This window comes from Opisthorchis viverrini, assembly GCF_000715545.1.
Source record: "Opisthorchis viverrini unplaced genomic scaffold opera_v5_8, whole genome shotgun sequence".
Classification (NCBI taxonomy): Eukaryota; Metazoa; Platyhelminthes; class Trematoda; order Opisthorchiida; family Opisthorchiidae; genus Opisthorchis; species Opisthorchis viverrini.
The window spans coordinates 57,703-78,711 of record NW_008751664.1 but is presented as its reverse complement, the minus strand read 5'-3'; the positions used below and the strand labels follow the sequence as shown (position 1 = coordinate 78,711).

Genomic DNA, 21,009 nt, shown 5'->3' with positions numbered 1-21,009 from the left:
TAGTCATGAAACTTCTTGAAAAGCAGAAACGTTTTAGTGAGCGGACCAGATTGGACTAGAGTGACATTAAACAGCACAGAAAAACTCCTCACTTCATTCAAGACCGTAAAATCACTAGATGCCGAGCATGCTAAAAATACTACCTTACCGTTTGTTGTGCCTGATGTGCTTAATTAAAACCACCTCGGGAAGCAAATGGTGGGTGAATAATTGGCGCTACATGCAGATGCGCTCTCCCTGAAACCGTCAGGGTCACTAAATTTTAGGACTCTTTACCCTTATGCCTTGGATAGTGCGTTTTTCAGGCTTCCCATGTGGACGCACCTATCAACTGACTATAGCCTTCGACCGTTAGGGTAAAGAGCTTACCCCATTTCCGCATTTTGGCGTCCCTTAACAGTCTATTTCTATATTCAGTAGGCACATTACTGGCCCAGGCGGCCAGGCCGATTGCAACCAAAAATATCGGGGACGATAACACGAAAGGAATAAATGCCGTTTTTTTCGGAACTGAAGAGACGCCTACCTACCGACACTCGGCAGAAACTTTAAAAGGCATCTCACAATCAATGTACAAGGCGTAGCAGATAGCTGTGCGCATGCCAACTAACTGAAGGTCGTCCGTCGCTGGACATGTTATCATTTAATGCATGGATTGCAAGAAGGCAACTGCTATTATATTTCAGACACAACAATGTCTACGGTGTCCACTCCATGCAGCGACCAATGTCGGATTATTCCGTCAACACATGTTGTCCAGAGGCTTCGTATGTGCTACAAACGGTTGATACGCAATCTGAAAGCGACGATTGGTTGGGCCTGGACTGCGTGACAATTGCGGCTTTTGGCTTACCTACTGAAAATTTCACGAGTAGTATAATTTTAATACTGAAAAACGCGGCAGCCCGAGCCACTTGGTTCAACGAAACGACTGCTGGAAGACTGCAATATTGTAATTTAGAGAAAGATCAAATGCCTATCAAAAAGCTGCACGGACTGGAAACAGGCTCCCAATATGGAAAAATAGGAAGGTCAAGTTCGCGTAGATGCAGGAAATTCTCTTCGTTTTTCGAAGGTGGGAATCACCACGTGTCTGCCGGAATAATTACAAATAACTACGCAGTTTATGAGGCTAGAATAGCAAACCTACAGTAGCTGATATTAAACAATCCACAATCTTCGATCTAGAAGCGTTCACCTTCCGAATTATTACGAATTTAATTAGGATGTGGCTCCTACTGTCATGTCGAACCGGTTTGAGGGCCCTGCGTGCTATGGGTGCCCCAGGGTAACCTGAGTGATAACATGGCCATTGTCAAAGTTGTAAACACATCATGCACAATATATGGTTGAATTCTATAGGTATTATTTTATATCCAATTCCACAATGTGCACAGACATAAAACCAAAGTAGGAGTTCAGCACCTGAACGTCACATATACAGCACCCCAGAAAATATAATAAATGCACCATGAAACGTTCAGTTCAAGAATCGAATGACCCCCAATTCAGCATAGAACTGAATACATTGAAGAAGTGAAATTGAACGTACACGCTGCAGAAAAATGAATATTGTCTTATGCTGTGTTTCCAACTTAAGGTTTATATGACGCTGGCGATAGGGAAATCAAACACGATGGATTCAACTGGAATTCTGAGTAAGGACTACTGATTGAACTGGTTGTTCTTATTTCGCTCACATCTCGATAAACTTGGACAGATTGACATTTGTTCAGACTTCAGATGATTCTTGATCGCAGGGCAAAACATCTAGGCACACAAACCTCATGGAGAGAGTTTGGTGTGCCACTAATCAGTTAAGGAACGGTGAGCTCTCTTGGCAGCATTCAACGAATAGCCTAAATGAAAGCCATCCAGTGGTTTGCAAATAGAGGTATGAAAACACACCAGCTGAAATGAAGCACAATACTGGGTACTTGATTACCAGTGATGAGAAAAAATATTGGAAATACACAAGATTTGATTCAGAATGATAGAAGACAACGACCGTATAAATGACAGAACAATGTATAAGACGTCGTACAAAAGGAGCTGCATGGCTGGCACCACCAGACGCGCATAGTGCATTGGGAAGCAGATGGGAGTAAATGCATTGATGACGTGTGAAATTCTAGGATGTCACGACTTTCCGTTTCTTCCCATTGCCTGAACCGTCCACACCTCCTTCGACCGATGCGGCAGCCGCAGGCGTAGTAGCCTTGCGCTTCTGTCCCCCACCTTGAGCACCGCCACCAACATTAGCGCCAGTTTGGCCAGCTTGTCCGCGAGGTTGTTTGGAACGATCGTCTATATCACATATTTCTCGTTCAATCAGAGTTATGAGTGTGCTGCATCGCCTTTGGAGCTCCTGAAGAGAAAGTACAAGTGAAGGAAATGCGACGAAGCAGACTACCGTGATTAGTCGGAACTGTTAATATATATATATATATATATATATATATATATATATATATATATATGCAGAAAATCAACTTCGATCAAGTAATAAATATAAGTATCTCGATAAATCAGAGATAATGTATTGGTCAACTGCCACACCTCTACAGCCGAGTGCAATCATACAACAGGGGATTAACTTTCGGTTCGTAGTCATGTGGATCGAAGTGCGCAAACCAGGTTGGAAACGAGATAGTGAAGACCGACATGGGTTCGAATAGCTTCAAACGTATGTTGGACCCATCCGAGTATGAACCAAGATCTCGTGAAGTACACGACTCCGCACAAAAGTTCGACACACCTTCAAGTATATGCCAATGACTGACGGACTATACATATTGCCCCGAAGAATTGAGGACTTAGGCGCGCTTTGCTATCAGTCCTCTGAAAACTTAACAGTGTATATCAGACCAAACCCAAGTACAGTGTGAATGGTTTCCTCACTTAACCGTTTGTTGAAAAGCTCCATGGTGAATAGACAATATGTAACCTGTAAAAACGTTGAGTCTTTTTTCAACCGTTGTGGACATGCACGGAAACATCGGACCGAAGGCTACATCATTTAAAGAGATAAAAACAAGGTAAGGACGCCTCATACAAACTTATTCCGTAGGGCTCTACAAAAGCAACTGGAGATGCGGAGAATGGCCGTGCAAATTAAAAGCTGCTCATCAGATTCTAGTCCGGGAGATGACTCGCAACAAAGACGTCCATAACTGTCGTGTAGCAGGAACAAACAGCTGTAAAACAACCTTTGTTGCTCATGTCTAGGTAGCTCTGTTTTGACCATAAAGCTCATACACATAACTGAATGAAGCAGCGATTAAAAGCCTCTGTCAGTTCCTGGTTCGACAACGGACCCGTACACAAAGTGATACATTGGAACTATTCACTGAAATGGTTTGTGCTGGCCATGCAAAGCTTACCTGATAGAAGGCAAACGACAGGCACCAACCGGTTACCGGTTAAATCTTAGATAAATAAAAATTAAGCAGGACGAAATAATTGCTGAGAAGTGTACACTGTCAAAGAAACCGTTATCTTCGACGGGAATGAAAGGCCAGTCGGGTAGATAACCCGAGACCACTCAGAATGGGGAAACCAGAGGATCAAAACAGGTACGCATAAGTGTAGCACATCGGTGGAGCTCAAAGGACCAGTGAAAGAAATCAGGAGGGGGATAAACATACGACAACCCTCATGTCTTACGACAAATAGAGAGCCCCAAAACAGTGTCAACAAACTGCACGATAACATTGAGCTGGAAAAGGATGAGCTCGCTGTTATGATCGCATATCCATAAAATTCAGGAGGCATGTTCAGTTGGAATAAAACAGCTGTGTTCAGTGCAGAGAAAACATAAAATGATCATTCAGCTGCAGCAACCTTTCGGTGTCTAGTTGCCATGCCACCCGGAAGAAGCACGAGAACCGAGATCCCACCAGGGCGCCAAATCCTAGACAGGAGCAGTCAAGATGCACAACCAGGGATCCTCCGGTCAATAAGTTTGTGTCTTAACCAATGGGCTCATGCAGTAAAGGGGCGAACAACGGAGAAAGAAGGGGTGGTAAGGAGGCTGAAACCCATCTTCGAAACCTGAGTACAGACATCCAGACAATAGTCGGTTAAATTCAACATCCTTGGTATCCACCAGGACAAAGTAGGCACACAGATGCCGATTAAACGAGAACTAATCATTGTCAGAATATATTCTGTCTTACCATTGCAGTTCGCGAACGAAGGAACCAATCGAATCGAAATTGTGGTGCCAGACGCACGGCTAAACGCAGATCATCGTACACTCATTCAGCTCAACCTTTCGGTGTCTAGTTGCCATGCCACCCGGAAGAAGCACGAGAACCGAGATCCCACCAGGGCGCCAAATCCTAGACAGGAGCAGTCAAGATGCACAACCAGGGATCCTCCGGTCAATAAGTTTGTGTCTTAACCAATGGGCTCATGCAGTAAAGGGGCGAACAACGGAGAAAGAAGGGGTGGTAAGGAGGCTGAAACCCATCTTCGAAACCTGAGTACAGACATCCAGACAATAGTCGGTTAAATTCAACATCCTTGGTATCCACCAGGACAAAGTAGGCACACAGATGCCGATTAAACGAGAACTAATCATTGTCAGAATATATTCTGTCTTACCATTGCAGTTCGCGAACGAAGGAACCAATCGAATCGAAATTGTGGTGCCAGACGCACGGCTAAACGCAGATCATCGTACACGTTGTCCCGATCGAAACCTAGTTTATGCAGCATGCAGATAAGGAAGCGATCTTCCTCCTCCACATAGTTTTTGCCTTTGTTCGTCCCGTACTGGATTCGAAGCTGATGAAAGGGTGCTCTGTAGCGTGCCATCTTCAGATCCAAAGCTCTTTTGACGGCAGCCCGCCGCTGGATTTTAGCCTCTCCTCTTTCAATCTGACAGCAGGGAGATGAGTAAGATGACCCAATTAGCAACGCAGTCAAACAAAGTAAAGTAGACGTGCAGGAAACGAAACATGGAGGTTATTTCAAGAATAGTCTCCCATAGATAACCCACATAGTGTAAGCAAGAAAATTCCTTGTAGGCGAAGGATGATTTCCGAACCGATAAGGTGATCACTAATTAACAGCACCGATAGCCTCGTACGACCACAACTCTTTCCATAGGTGAAAGATGTCTAACGACACCTGTGCTAAAAAAATTCAGACCTGACGCGATCGTAAAGATGTAAACTGTGTACGGTAGTCTCAGGCACCTTACTAGTAGCCTTACATAAAATTACGCTTGCCGAATTCGAGTACAAAAACATTTTTAAAAACCGCCTCTAGTCAGGTTTATTGTCAATAAGTCCAGAATTTGGAGCTAACGACCGCTAACACGCTATAACCCCATTCTCACACCCACAAGAGGAAACTCAAATCATCATAGAATCACTCGTGTGTAAGATGCTAGGTGAATTCGATCAAGAGCGACGATTACGTAATGGCCAGAAGTAGCTGCTGCCGTTAGTGGTCACGTCAGAACCGAACCATAGGCCAGCTAGGGTGTAGTGGATTGAAAGCGTTTTGCATATACAACACCACATGAGAAATCACTATGCCGAGTTTTAAGTCAGGTCACCGAACAGTACAAATCTAATTCGAGCATCACAGGCATTTCAACCGTTGCACAGACCAATTTTAGAGGACTTAAGATAAGAGGAGTTGTGTAGGAGGTGTCGGCTTAGTGGCTAATGAAACGGGATAACTCTCACAAAGGCGTCCTGCCCCTCGTTCGTTGTTGCACATTTGTTCACTCAGCATGGCTCTCACATTGCCAACGTCCCGTCTTTAGTACGCATTTGTTTGTGCCCTTAGTCTTTCGATACATGCATCTCTGGTACTCTTATTGCATTTTTGACGGGACTGAGAAATCAACAGTATGTATTAACTGGATACCTGACGGTCTGCCCATAACAAGACTTTTCAGGAGTTTAACCACTGATGACAGTAAACAAAGCATCAAAAGTCTAGTAGGGCACGATGACTGGGGTGAACAGGAGTGTTGAGTAAATCTGGAGCTATCTCCAAAAATGCGACGCATATTAAGGAGATCTGGAACAAACAGGTTATTGTACCTACCTGAGCCATATGCTTGTCTACATCTTGCAGCTCGTTACACCGGGTCCAGAACACACGAGCATAGCGTTTCACCTCTTCCGGTGTTTTACCCTCAACATCCATTGAGATGGCTTCTAGATCATCACGTCCATGCTTTTCGTTTGCTTTGATGAACTGCTGAAAGTCACGCTTGGACCAATTGGTGAATCCCTGAAGAACGAATCGAAATTGGGTTAGTAGCACAGTGTGATCAAAGTATGGAACTGAGGAAAACAGGTGTACACTTGTGGGGAAATACAGTAAAATCGACAGTAATGGTCACCAGACTGAACGGTTGCTGCAGGACCCTGCTCACGTCACCTCATGATAGATGGGAATCAACAACAATCGACTAGAATGTACACTTTATTATAAAACTTTAAGTACTTTAAGTCGTCTGTAGAACCTGTCCCAGTAGAGCATTCTAATAAGATGTCCACATTCCTTTGAACCCTAAGATGGCCAGGAAACGCGAACACCAGGACGGCAACGGATTTCCAGTTTTATCTCTATTGGGAATCATCAGCATTATGACTAACTCGTACCAAGGATATAGAATAGCTCATCACTAGCCACTCGTGGCCAAACGTTCGAGTTCAAATTTGTTGACCGGAGGTAGCGGTTTCGAGACTCTAGAGTTACGTGAGATGCGAACTATTGTTGACTCCCAATAGGGATAAAACAGTTGCACAGTGCTTTTCGGAAAGCCAGCATAGACAGTTACAGGATGAAATCTCCAGCAAGACTCTTCGTGTCAGTGACAGGAGACTGTAATAGCCGAAACCTATGTACACAGCTGATGTACGGTTCACTATAAAAAAACTGTGAAATAAAATGAATCAAAACAACAGATGTGGTGATTGTAGAATGGACTGGAGAAGCCTATAGTCTGGATCACACATAATGCGAACTATGTTGACTCCCAATAGGGATAAAACAGTTGCACAGTGCTTTTCGGAAAGCCAGCATAGACAGTTACAGGATGAAATCTCCAGCAAGACTCTTCGTGTCAGTGACAGGAGACTGTAATAGCCGAAACCTATGTACACAGCTGATGTACGGTTCACTATAAAAAAACTGTGAAATAAAATGAATCAAAACAACAGATGTGGTGATTGTAGAATGGACTGGAGAAGCCTATAGTCTGGATCACACATAAGTCTCTTCAATTCCGTCAGAAATCATGATGGGATACTGTACCTCTTTTAACAACGTACTTGTGTAAGAAGATCTTCCTTCTCTGCAAGTTCCTCTTCTGTCAGTGGCTCAGCTTCATCGATACGCATCTGTTCTTCTAAACGTTCGCGTTCGGCATCTGGACCAGCATCCGGATTGCGGGGTATTTTGTATCCTATGCTCTTCCTACAAAAGGTTATGTTGCAAAAGGTCATGTTAAGGAATTGATAAACAAAAGCGGAAGGCATATAATGACCAGGTGAACAACTAAACTCATACACAAAGAACCAGTAGGAGTGAACCAACGTCAAGGATGTAAAAACCCGAAGTGTTCTGGATAGTGAACGTAGCAAACAAAGGAACAAATAAAGACCTCTCAATAAGGAGATAGTCAAAGCGAGCCAAATTATGGATCTAGCAAGTGAACCTGAAATTCAAACATCAGTTAAGAGGTTTCCGGTCTGGTTAACACAGTCGGACGTGCTGAGATGATCGAAAGGTGAAAAAAGCTTATGAAATCAGGATGCCGCCGAATCCGTCTGACCTAGCGCATCTGCTACGCTGAAGCCTAGTTGTTCATTGTATATCGCTGTTACATCGGTTTAAAAGGTTGTGTCCGAAAGGACGACGGTTTTGGGTTAGAAGTGTAACAGGTCGCAACACAACTGTACGCGTGGGATAAACCCACACTAAACAAGAAATTAAACCTTAATCAAATGAGCACCGTAGAAAATAGGCCTAGCAGCTCACGTTGCTAGGCCTACTCCCTTTTATGGAAGTAGGTTACTAACCGAGAGACGTTTCACGTCACGATGGGAAGACGCTGTTTAGGGATATTAACAAGCTCTGTAATACGAACAACAGATGGAATGCTGAGCAGCAAATTTACGAAATGGACCGAGAACTGTTACAGTTTACTGGGGCTAAAGTAGGCCGTCAACCTAGAACTACTTACAGGGCGAATGAGAGACAACACACAACGAAAAAAAAGCACACTGAGGATCTAAATAGCTCACCTGAATGCGTAAATTTCTTTATCAAGCAACTCAAACAAGCGCGGAGGGAAGAACTGGAAATCCTGGACGTTTGGCTGCTTCGGCGGTCTCGGGGGCTTGGGTGCTTTCGGTTCTGAAACACGCAGTGCTTCACGGAAGTAGGCATCAACCGCGTAGTTAGCTTTGCGTTCACGCTTTGGTGGTTCGATCCAGCCCTGTGGAAAATGCAGTATTCGGTGATTGATAACATCATGAGGAATTGGTTAATTTGAAAATCAACGTCTTTAATTGTTAACTTAAAAGTATATGCCCCACCCAACCCCAACAAGGTAGTTGAATGTTGAATACATCACAGACTCATATACTTACTGATGTTCGCACTGTCACCTATGCCATACACGGCAGATTCAACCGAGTTTCGAGTGAACCTCCAATTGTGATGCTCTTCAGTTGAGTGTGCGGTGCAAAGGGTGTCGTCTCTGGCCCATACTTAAAGCATCGTAATGCATTCCCTTATGAGCAACACTATAAACGAGACAGCCGGAAGATCCTCCGGCTCCTCTCACCAATGGCTAAAGGACAAAAGTAATCCAAGTAACAAAGCACATTAACGGGAATATGACGCCGCTCACCTCAAGGCCAGTTCGGTGCTTCTCACGATAGTCTTCTCCCTCAAAGACATAAGCAGAGTAGGGAGCAGCACCTTCTTCCGCCGTGTCGAACTTCAACGCCCGCAAATTGGACTCTCCTAAATTGGCCAACTTTTCGTTCATTTCAGCAGTACGTTGCTCGCCACGAGCAAGAATGATATCAATATCCTCATCCTTGAAGTCGCAGTCCTTACTACGGAAAATGAAATTAGCTCCGAATTTGATCATGTCCAACACATCGCCCTTTTGTAACTGATTAGCTTTTTGTTCCACCAGGCGGCCTGAAAAAGATGAGGCAGCAAACGGTAAGTCATGGAATATGAAACAACCGCCGGCACAAAGCATTGCAAAGTGAATTGCGGAAGACATCGGTTTTTAATCAGGTGATGGAAGCTAAATGAATGTAACTCCAGCATGGCTGTGGTAAAGCCGTGAACTTTTCGTGAAATGAACAAGTTATCACCAAGACCTTTAGGAAACCAATAGCCAGAAATAAATAAACTCATAGAAGGCTAGAATAGGAAGTGAGAAAGGGATGGGACTTCTGGCAAAAAATCCTTTCTATGTAGTTATACCCTCAAACACCACTGAAACAAACACATCCGAGAACATTGCTGGAGAAACAAACCATCAGCGAAATTGGCGCACTTTATGAAAACTTTACCAAACGACGAAAGTGCACAACGACGCGCAGATTTCTGGCTGAACGGTTCATCATGCTCGAAAGTGGGGTCGGTTGTGATCCGCATCTTCTAAGGTTTCTGATCATATGTAAGTAGAACCATAAAAATCAAGATCAAAGGGGCGCAAGGATCACATTGCCTTCAAAATCCATTACCACATGCTGGCTTACCTCCTACGGACCTTCTACCGAAATGCATTTGGGATGATGGAATGTGGTCGGGCGGGTGTAAAACATCCCAAAGACCCTAATTTGGCAGACCCCGTTGTTTCACTCGTGATTCTGACTCATTATCAAGCGATCGTTTACATAACACTTTACTTAGGTATGGAAATTTGGAGTCCACTGATTCACGAGAAAGTAGAAGACGGATAGGACTGATCAAGTCTGGTTGACAGGTAGTGTGTACAAATGCTACATGGTGTCCCTATGATTTTCGAATGAGGGATAACTAAGAAGGTGAACATAATGGCCCAATTAGGTGGGCGTCAAGCGATCGACCATTTTTATCATAGGCATCAAAATGGTTACACAGTATAGGCAGTGTAGACAGTTAAAATGAGGATTTTAATTACACGCGCCTCACAGCGGTAGTGACGAATAAACTAACAAAATTTCTGTACACATACTCACCCTGCTGAATGACTAGGTTATCCAGTCGTAGCTTCATTTCGGCCCGCATAATTATGCGTTCCTCTACAGTATGTTCAGTGATTAGGCGGAACACTCGGACGGTTTTTGTTTGACCAATACGATGTGCACGATCCATGGCTTGAAGATCAACCTGAGGATTCCAATCCGAATCGTAGATAATAACAACGTCTGCTGTGGCCAGGTTGATGCCCAGACCACCGGCACGAGTGGACAGCATAAAAACGAACTTGGTCGAGCCAGGACGATTGTATTCATCGATGAACACCTAAAACAAAGCGGGATAGAGAGAAAATTTAAGTTTCAGAGGAGGTGTTTTGTCATTATACCAATGACAGAAAATCGCCCGTTTAATCAGATGCTATCATGGAATCACTTTTCTTCAGGACAAGGACAAATAATGGTCACGCTTGATCAAGCGTAATTCGGAAGTTATTAACTTACCCCTTTAATGGCTGTAGTTACTCCCCGACACCGTGAAGCCAAACAGTTACTGGTGCTTCAAGATGCAAAATTCTTAGTCCACTATTGTTTCCGTTTTATATGACCGTTTTGATAACTTTTGAGATTTTTCCGGATATCGCACCCTTGGCGCCAAATTCTACTGCGATCCTGATAATTTGGTGGTTCAAATGACATCTCCATGACCAACTGCCAAGTTTGTGTTTCCATGTGTTATATCGTTTTCACAATAACGTTTGATAATATCCTAGTGCGAATGATAGTAAACGCCATATGGAGTGGTGATATTCAAGCGCCAGTCTCAAAAAGCCAAACCCATCAACTGCTCTTTGGCCTTCTGCGCATGTCACTTGCAAAAGCACCGCATACGTGTATTCAGCCCTAAATGAGGAATTTTCAAGGGCTTTAGAAATCCTTGAAGCCAACCCATCCAGTGCCAGGTATAAATTACAATTAAGTAAAGTAGACATTCTAAAAAACATTAGATTGCACCGCAAAAGAATCAACCAAAGAAAGAGGTGAATTTGTATTTGTTTTTAGCTTTACTACAACTTTGCACTGGTAGGTTTTCGAGTGCGCAAAAATCACTCACCTGGGATGGTGTAAACCTACACAGTATGTTGTGATTTCAAAATAAACGATGTCATGAAACAGATGTTTTCACCGAAGGTGGCAATGCCTAATAATAAAACAATTGCATTTACTTGTCTGTCTTCATGGCGGGTTTGTCCATCAAGACGGAAGTAATCATGACCACGCCATAGACAATAGTCCTCCAAAATATCGAGCATACGTGTCATTTGGCTGAATATGAGCACACGCGAACCCTGCTCCTTCAAGCGCGCCAGTAGCTTGTCCAACAGAAGCATTTTCCCACAATTATCTATTAGATGCTGGTCGGTTGTATAGGGTGGTCCGGGTTCAAGGCCATCGAATAGATACGGATGATTACAACACTTGCGCAACTGCATCAAAATGTTCAGCAGTCGTACACGATCCACTTTGTTCCCGGTCGAATTGACTATATCGATATCCTTCATCAAGATTTTTGTATAAAGATCTCTCTGCATTTTCGACAATCCTATGTAGATCTTGCATTCCTTCTTCGGGGGGAGTTTCTTTTCAACATCCGCTTTGATTCGACGCAAGATGAAAGGCTTGAGTATCTAGAAAGATTAACGGGTGACCACAAATCAATCACGGTAACCTACCGCATGAAGCCGTTGAATGAGATTCTGTTCCTCTTCGGTGCTAACTTTGAACATTTCATCAAACAGTTCGGATGAGGAGAAGAGGTCGGGCATCAAAAAGTTCAACAAAGACCACAGCTCGTGAAGGTTGTTTTGCAAAGGCGTCCCAGTGATCAGAAGACGGTTGTGTGAGCGAAATTGTCGAACAATCTCAGACAGTTTGGACTTTTCGTTTTTTATACGGTGGGCCTCATCAATGACCAAATACACGTAGTGGTATTTGCGCAGTATCGCCTTCTCTTTGATGCAAATTTCGTAGCTCGTCACGATCATATCCCACTCCTTGCCCAAAAGTTCATCGCGTATAATCTGTGCCTAACATGAAGATAAACAATGATGAGAAATATGCAGGGGTAAAAACACTTACGCGTTCTTCCTGACTACCAATAAGAGCGACCGCTCTTAGAGTAGGTACCCAACGTTTCACTTCATTCATCCAGTTGGTCATTGTTGACTTGGGAACAATGACAATGTGTGGTCCTGATTTATGGCGACAATGTTTCATGTAACCCAACATGGAGATTGTCTGCAACGTCTTTCCAAGACCCATTTCGTCAGCCAGGATTCCATTAATATTATCATGATATAGTTGTATCATCCAGTTCAGACCACGAATTTGATAGTCACGCATTTCGCCACCTTTGACAACTGTACGAAAGACGGATAGGAAAGTTAAGACATGATAAAAACAATGGTAGGTCACATACAAAACGGGGATGCTTCAAAACGCTGAACTGCCACACTCCCATGCTTGGTTTCCGTCAAAAGCTCCTCGTCTTCTTCCCGCTCTGTTCGCCTGTGGCGGTGGCTAAACAGGGAAGTACATTTGACGAATAAGCTCAAAAGTTACTTACTCGCCAGGGACTTGGGAGGTGGGTGAATGTACCAACAACTCGGGAGTGATCTTCAAGGGACTTGTGAGACTTTTGGCCCCAGCGGCTCCAGTATATTTTATTTTGCTGAAAACCTCAGCCCGGGCAATAAGACTATCCAACTGCTGTAGCTGCGAAAGACAGAATATAAATCAGGGCCTTAGGTGGTAAGACAATCCGGTAATCCGAATACGAACACAATCACGCACTTGTAAAGGCTTGAATACATGGTAGAAAGTTTGGAAGTGGAGTAGAAATGCAAAAAGTTTCCGTAAAAACGCTCCTTCCTTAAAGGAACAGTTAGGAACCCCAAATGCTACGAAACCGGCGTCATCGCAACCCAGCCACCCCAAATCTAGAGCATATGTAGGTAGTTATGTCATCACCACATAAAATTACTTCTGGAGAAACGGATATTTGAGCCCTCCACGCCGTCAGGCTTACCAATAGAACAAGAGACGGTGTATATACCATGGGGTGTGTGGGGTTGTGTATTATGAGCGCCACTTACATTCGATACTCATGCTATGGCAAATTTAAGTGTCCGTAAGCAGAAGACGCGAAGTACTGGCTTCCTGGTATGCGGTGTGTCCGCACATCAAACACTTTCGACAAAAAATAGTTTGTGTTAACACTAAAAGTAATGATGAATTATGTAGCCCATGTGCGTCACAACAGGTGGCCTGCCTATCGTTTGTCGACTAACTCAGTAGTTTCTGAAAATAAACAAAGTAGACGATTTCGTACCATCCAAACATGCCTGCTCTCGTAATTCATCAACCAAGGACAAGTGGACTACACCATGAGCTTTGTCATTAAATACGATGGCAGTGAACCAGTGCCATCATTCCATGCAGAATGCTACATGGCCAGAGCGAAACTGCACACGTCAAAGATCTGTATGCCGACCTTCGGGGCCTTATTTGCACATCTTGAAGCAGGTAACGCGATTGTATTACCGCTCTCGGCAGCAATACCATTTAGCCTACATAGAAGTAGTCCTAAATGATATGACTATCATCAGACCGTCTAGAGTACACAACAGACATCCTGAACTTAAAATAACGGCTGAGGCATAGTATGTTGCTAAAACAACAGTGTTCTGTCGAGACTTCGCAACTGGCGGTCGACTAAGTGCTCAGATCCGAAAGACAAGCACTGGATTTGGCCGCCTACATCAGCGTATATGGGGCAAACACAATCTACACGCGCGCACAAAGACTGCACAGTCCGGCTGTTGCACTGTCTTCAGTACCATATAGAGGCAAGACATAGACACTCTGCCAACGGCCCGACAGAATTCGACAAGAACACCAGCACAACATCCACCGGATTCCGTGGCCAAATCGAATTCAGAACACAAGAATTCTCAAACGAACGAAGATAAATACGACGCATTACAAGTAATGCTGGATAGATCACGTACAAGATGGTGCCGATGACCGCATCCCCAAAAAATACTTATCTATAGACAACTGATGAAGGGAGGTGGAACTGCAGGATGGTCTAAATTCCACTACTGCACAGCCAGATCTTTGGAAAGTCTGAAACTAAACAGAGCGACATAACGAACAGACAAGCATAAAGAGTTTCGGGGCGAGCCGCACCCCAATGCCCGAACATGCATAAGTCACTCAAACAGCCATACGATGTCTAACACGACTACAAGACTGTGAACATCTTGGAGCGCATGCTGGTGATGGGGCTTAATCGTCGATTAGAAACATAGTCACACTAGACTACCACAAGAACGCTCCTGAGATATCTAGGGCAAGTTCGCTCCAATTTATAATCAAAACCCATTGGCTCTACTGTGATACAGCGAAATGATGTCACCATTAACCTCTGACCAACGGTTTGTCCTCTGCCTATCCATTTCTACCTGAAGGGCAGAGTAACGGACATTTCCAAGAAAGTTTTGATACGGTGTACGCTGTCGCTGAAAATTAAAGAAATCCGAGTGGGGCATCGGAAATTTAGTGTAAAGAAACAGGTGCTGGTGCTCACTATTATGCCATCACGCTTAAGCATGTCCATGACTCACCGCTAATATCTATGCGTTTGCTCGCCAATCTTATTCACCCGGGTGCACGTCGGCGTTAGTGGTTCGCAAGTAGCGCCGCATCCGGGTCCGCGCTAACCGCTTGTGGTCTACCTAGTAAGCTGAGTCAGTAACCATCAGTTAGCAGACCCGTTTCAGGTCCCAGTCGGAATTATGCGGTAACGCTTTCCACATATACGCGGTGAGTTTGCATGGTATCTATCCAGAAAGCACACCCACCCCCACTGATGGACAATTAGATCATTCCCCCGACTGTACAGTATGGGAGGTGACTGTCGGGGACAATGGCTGAGCATTTGTGCTACCAAGCCAAGATGGATTATGACATGCCATGTACGGCATCAAACTCTCATTGTCAACAGATTTAACCAACCTCCAGTAGGCAGTCAAGGCAAACGTACAACAGAAATTCCAGCAATTGATGTGATAAAATGTATCGGGGTTCGATTATACTAATTGTGGTATTCATTTTCTGCTGTAACGTGCGCATCCTGCGTCATGCACGGCTTGGGATTATAAATAGAGAAATTCCTACGTAGACGATGGTCGCAAGATATCACCAGTGTGCAGTCTAATCATTCAAACTTGTAACGTATGCTATATGAGAAAGTCAGGCATGTCCAGCGGAAAGGTCAGTAAAAAAATGAAGACAACTAAGTATTACAGTGATGCCAGCGTTAAAAAAGCGGTCAAGCAAGAGTAAAAAATAGAGGAAACCACCCGCTGACCCCTTAGTAAGCACCACGGCAAAATACATCTTATACGCAGCCTAATCAGATTCAGTTGTATAACCATCAATCCGCGTTGTGTGAAGCTGATCCAATTTCACCTAGTGACAAATCGTCAACGCTAATACCATCAGCAAACGTTTTTCATTGAGTCATGCAGGAACAAGTCGAATAGTTCCAGAATATGACACAAAACTGCTTTGATTCACTATAACACAAGCGAAAATGTATGACACTAACCTGAGCCGTGGTCTGAGAGTCGCCGTCGGCCATTGCGCTGAAACTCAGATGAAAACATGGTCACGATAAAAGCAACCAGGCGAGTTAGAAAACGTATCGGACTGATATACTTTTATCCGTTACCAAGGGTTGATGCAAAAGAGCCTACGATACCCGACTACAATTAGCTTCTCTCCGGAGAGAAATCAACTGTAATCTACTTTCGTTGACAACACTGGTGCCTAAGACAGTGCTTGGGCGAGATGTTCCAAGTGGTTAGAGCGCGAATTTACTGACCGGAAGGTTCGTGGCTCGAATCCGACCTCCGCCACTCGACCTCCCCTGTCTAGGCTTGGACAACCTGGCAGTATCCTAGCCCTCGTGCTTTCTTCGGGTGGCATGGCAGTTAGGCACCGGAAGGGTGCTACAGCTGAACGCTTTCTTTCTTTCTTTCTTGGGCTTTTATACAACCGCGGGAGACGAGCGAAATGGTACCCTATAGTTATTAATGGAATTACTGTTCGTATTCGGAGCCATAAGTGTTCGGCATGAGCATGAACTGCCTGAGATAGGTTCCGGTTGTCAGAGATGCAATCGGAACCCATAAGACAAAAGCTTGGGTTGCTTGTCAGTTTAAGCCAAAGGCAACTAAATGGAGTCTAGGGTTATAACAGCATCTCAGTGACACAGCTGGCATTCGCAAATGTTGCTGAAGCCCATAACGGTTGAGCCAAAGCCGGTGCGGCGCACACGGGAGGCCATCAGTATCGATTCAACGATCTCAAAGACTGGGGATGGTGATGTAGCTTACAAGTAACCAAGTTTCAGCCACAAATAAGTTTCTTTCGGCTTTTGAGCCCTGTACGAAACCCAGTTCGCCCAGCGGCTACGTCAACCACTTTTTGTACGGAGTGTATCGTTTCCTGTGTCACGAAGAGACTGGGCCTTACTGTGGTGAGACGGTTTGCGCACCTCAGAGATCCATTGAGCTATACTGGGCGTGTCCCCACAACACCCACAGAGTCTCTCATACCATACTGTCGAACACAGTCTTCTGATCTTCCAGGGTTGGGGGTTTGGAAAATTTGACGATTTGTTCCGTAGAAATGGTGATGTGTTTGCGTTTCCCGCCAAACACTGCTGTCTTGCGGTTAAACTTTTCAGCCAAATGGTTTGTTTGAGGACCCTAATCGTCCTCCTGGCTATGTATGGGCGCCTTGATAACATGCGCCCCCACGTACAACCATGATACCTACCCATAACAATAAATTCATGCTACATAGGCCGTCACGTGGTGCCATCAGCCAGATAGACTTATTCGCTGCATACAGCACGGCAGGTAAGCAAAAACAGATTACTTCTGACGCCTCCCTTCTTCCTCTTTCGCATACTTTTTTCCCCCCCTCTCCCCACCCCATTGATAACTCTTCTCTTGTAGACCCAGCAGTTAGAACTAATGACTCTGTTCGTCCTGTATCGGTTTTGCAAGCAACATCTCCTCGTCATATGGCTTCGACATCCTCAAGCATCTGCAAATCAATAATCCAGCCTCAACACCCGGTCTATCAGGCCGCCTTCAATGTCCGCACTCTTAATGAAGCAGGACAACAAGCAGCTCTCGCTCTCACACTGGACTCGCTGGGCATGGATGGGTGCCGTGTCTCAGAAACAAGCGTGCAAGACGAAAGATGGCTAGGATAACCGCCCCATCACTCTCCACTCGCTTCCGGATACGCGTTTCTGGTGATCCAGAGGCTGCTACGGCGGGACGTGCAGGGGTTGTTATCGTCTCCGGGCGGAATCATCCTTGTTTGACTGGGTACCTGTTGATAGTTCTCTGTGCGGTTCATCTGGCAACGTTGAAGTTGTTTATCGTGTCTGCTTACGATCCATCTGGCCGTAGCCCCGAAGCTGTCAAAGATAGGTTTTGCGACGCCCTCAATGCCCTGCTGCGGCTAAATAAAAGCTCAGATGTCGTGGTTTGCAGGCTTAGCTTACCTGACACCGAGTTAGCAGGTTGACATTGGTTGGACTAGGTACATATGGACGGCGGTGAAGGATTGCTTCAGCTGTGTGCTGATTGCAGTACTAACTTCCGAAAAAGCCGAAGTCGTCTGGCCACATAGTGTCTTCCAACGGTATGCCGGCCACATACTCAAATCGACCACATCGCCATCAGTTACCGATGGCATGGATCAACAACTGACTGCCGCCTGTTTTGGAACACATTTATGGATTCCGATCACTCGTTCGTCCGGAGTCTCTTCTCCACCATTAGTTGCGAACTCATATTGGGACGAGATTGCCACCTCTACATAATTCTGGGAGTTTTGTCTGTGGCACGGCGCCACCAGGCTCATTGAAGCACTGGATATCAGACCAGACGGTGGCACTCTCTAAATCTCGGAGAAATATCCCAGCCTTATTGGATTTACAGGTTCCATCTCCCCGATCACCAGAGGGATTGGCTCGTTCAGCTTCCTTAGGGACAGCTCGCAACAACTTGTGAAGCCCCCAAAGGAACACCGATCACCATCGGGCTCCCTCAAACGGTCAGTGCCTTTACCATGCGTGGAAATAATGCACACTGGTTGCTTCGGAGGCCACTGATCCACAATATTTGTGGACGTGCTAGCACTATTGGACATAAGGTAGACGGATCCACTACGATCGCCATCAACAAATTCGCGCCAGTGAACTCCGTCAACACTGACCCAAAAAAATCAGGCTTCAACACGCCCATCGTCAGTTTCGGAGATGATGTCACAATTGGCTCTAAAAGCTCCTGTGAAAAACCGGTGTCCGACAAAGATCCCCATTCTTCCCACTCCTATCTGCTTCCCTGAACAACAGAGAAATGAGAGTAGTCCATCTGTAGCATGTTTTCGATGTCCAACTGTCATGCCACCCGAAGGAAGCACGAAGATTGGCATACTCCCAGGTTGCCCAAGCCTAGACAGGGAAAGTCGAGTTGCAGAGGTCGGGTTCGAACCACGGACCTTCTGGTTAGTAAATTCGCGCTCTACCATTGAGCAATCTCGTCTCCACAGAGAAATGAGACGGAAGTTGTGTCTGTAGACGGAAATCCTATCTGGAATATGCATGCCACACATTTCTCGTCTTCGAAGAGGAAAATAAAGCATGAACCGAAGTCTGACGAAAGTCATCCCATCCCCTACCATGCATTTGCACCCACAAAGTGTAAGATTATGCTCACAGAGATGCAGTCGTTGATCGAGTCAATGACAACTCAAGGAGAGGGGCTCAAGGATATGAAGCAATCCCGATATCTTGGAAGTTGTATAAGTTCCGAGTGTTGTGTGAAAAATGATATCAAGGCCCTGGTTTGACACACGTACGGTGGAAAAGTGGCATAACTCTGAATCTCCAAGGGTACGAGCTGTTTTGCTGTATACATGGGAGGCACGGTCTGTGTGAGCGGAGGAATTGAGACGTCTTCAGGTTTATGATGACTGTTCCATCAGAACCATAGCTCGTGTAGGCTGGTGCCGGCGGATTCACGAGACACATAGAAGGCGCGTCAGTTGTGCAACGGGGGATCCAGTCGGAGAATATTTGAACATCAAAGGCTGTGAAGGTTAGGTCATGCACTGCGGATACCAAAGTACCGTTCGCCGCAACCAGAGAGGTAGTCCACCTATCACCCGGGCATAGAGTCATGAAACAGATCAAGAAAGGTCTGAGTGCTGCCGGTAAAACTAGACGTCCAGGACATGGTCCGCGTGAACCATCCTGCGCATGGTTGAAGGGACTGCAAAGTATGGCTTTTAACCCATTTCAATGGTGTTCTTTTTGTCAGTTCCTACCCACCATCTTGAGCATTTATGTTAAGGTGGATAGAAACTGACATGAACGTAACTGACATCGATTGGTATGCATATTTTACACCGTCTCTAAACACACACACAGGAGAGAGCACGCAGACCCCATCGTGGATAGCTACTTGCACGGACAGTATTTCATGATCAGTTTAATGACCCCTTGCCAGGTCAAAGGTCGACAACCTCTTCCTATCAAGATTGCCTGAATGAGTGTCTGGAGGTGTAGGCACCTGGAGATGATTGTGATTGGCTTGCATTAAGTCCCCCCGACCTACTTTTATTCTTTTCTCCGAAATATGGCTTTCAAATAAATTATGGTTATACGACAGCAAAGCATCAGTGCTGAACAACGATGTGTTCCTGACGATGGTGAGATAATTTCACCAACATCCGATCGACGGCGTCCAATAAACTTAGGATATCCAGGAAGTGAATAACGGTGGGGCCTTGGTTAGGTTGGGGGCTAAACAGATGGGTACACCACAAGGTGCAGCACCTTATAAACCAGAATGAGGTACCCCGTTCTCGACGATAGGTAGATGAGGAAAAACCCAGTCGTACGCAACTTTGTGGGTATCCTTGTCAGTGAAGAAATGCCAGTCGTTGAATCTGTTCTAGAGCCCCAGATTGTGCACAGATTGGTTGTCGGTGTGGCGTACACAAGGGGTGGCCGAACGTAGTTCGCGAGGATACTGGCGAGTTTCTCAGTACATGCGTGAAATCCACCCCTGAAAATCCAGATTAGCGAAGGACTGTCGTGTTGCACTCAGTCTTCGCTTCCGATTGAAGAATGACATCTAAGAAACGAGCAGAAATAATGCCTCTTCCACAGTCAACCGATGCCAAAGGACAGTTGCATCACTCTTTCAAGATTAGTGGAAAGTACACCTCGATGGCGTACATATAATTCTTAGTACCCACGCCGTCACGAAGAGACTGGACCTTACCGTGGTGTGATGGTTTGCGCACCTCAGCGATCCATTGAGCTATACTGGAGAGTGCCCCGCGACACTCACAGAGTCTCTCATACCAGGTTGGTCAATGGTTAGAGGTCTGACGAACACAGTCTCCTGGCCCTCCAGGTTGGGGGTTGGAACATGCGGCGACTTGTTCCGTAGAAATGGTAATGCATTTGCATTTCCCGCCAAACACCGCTGCCTTGCGGTTAGGCTTTTGAGCCAAAGGCTTTGGTTGAGGACCCTAATCGTCCTCCTGTCTAGGTGTGGGCGCCCTGGCAGTATCCCAGCCCACGTACAACCATGAATTGCACATACACAAATAAATTCATGCCACATCGGCCGTCGCGTGGTGCCATCAGCCGGGTCGCCTTACT

The 21,009-nt window shown here is 45.3% G+C and overlaps 2 protein-coding genes across 2 annotated transcripts in view; one reads left to right on the top strand and one right to left on the bottom strand.

The window, feature by feature from the left end:
- Positions 1–1,395: 1,395 nt before the first annotated feature.
- On the bottom strand, positions 1,396–15,962 carry T265_00769 (hypothetical protein; the record flags this gene model as incomplete). Its single annotated transcript, XM_009164641.1, has 13 exons — positions 1,396–2,368; positions 4,609–4,884; positions 6,070–6,258; positions 7,305–7,449; positions 8,280–8,473; positions 8,891–9,189; positions 10,224–10,509; positions 11,408–11,869; positions 11,915–12,268; positions 12,321–12,601; positions 12,661–12,761; positions 12,808–12,956; positions 15,856–15,962. 13 exons carry the CDS (start codon positions 15,886–15,888, stop codon positions 2,132–2,134), a joined length of 3,006 nt encoding a protein of 1,001 aa, XP_009162905.1.
- Positions 15,963–19,513: 3,551 nt separating this feature from the next.
- T265_00768 (hypothetical protein) overlaps positions 19,514–21,009 on the top strand; it is a gene marked incomplete at both ends in the record, with an annotated part of 9,485 nt that continues 7,989 nt past the window's right edge. The window contains one exon of the mRNA XM_009164640.1: positions 19,514–19,613. Coding sequence (XP_009162904.1) covers positions 19,514–19,613 — 100 coding nt within the window. The remainder of the gene's footprint in view (positions 19,614–21,009) is intronic.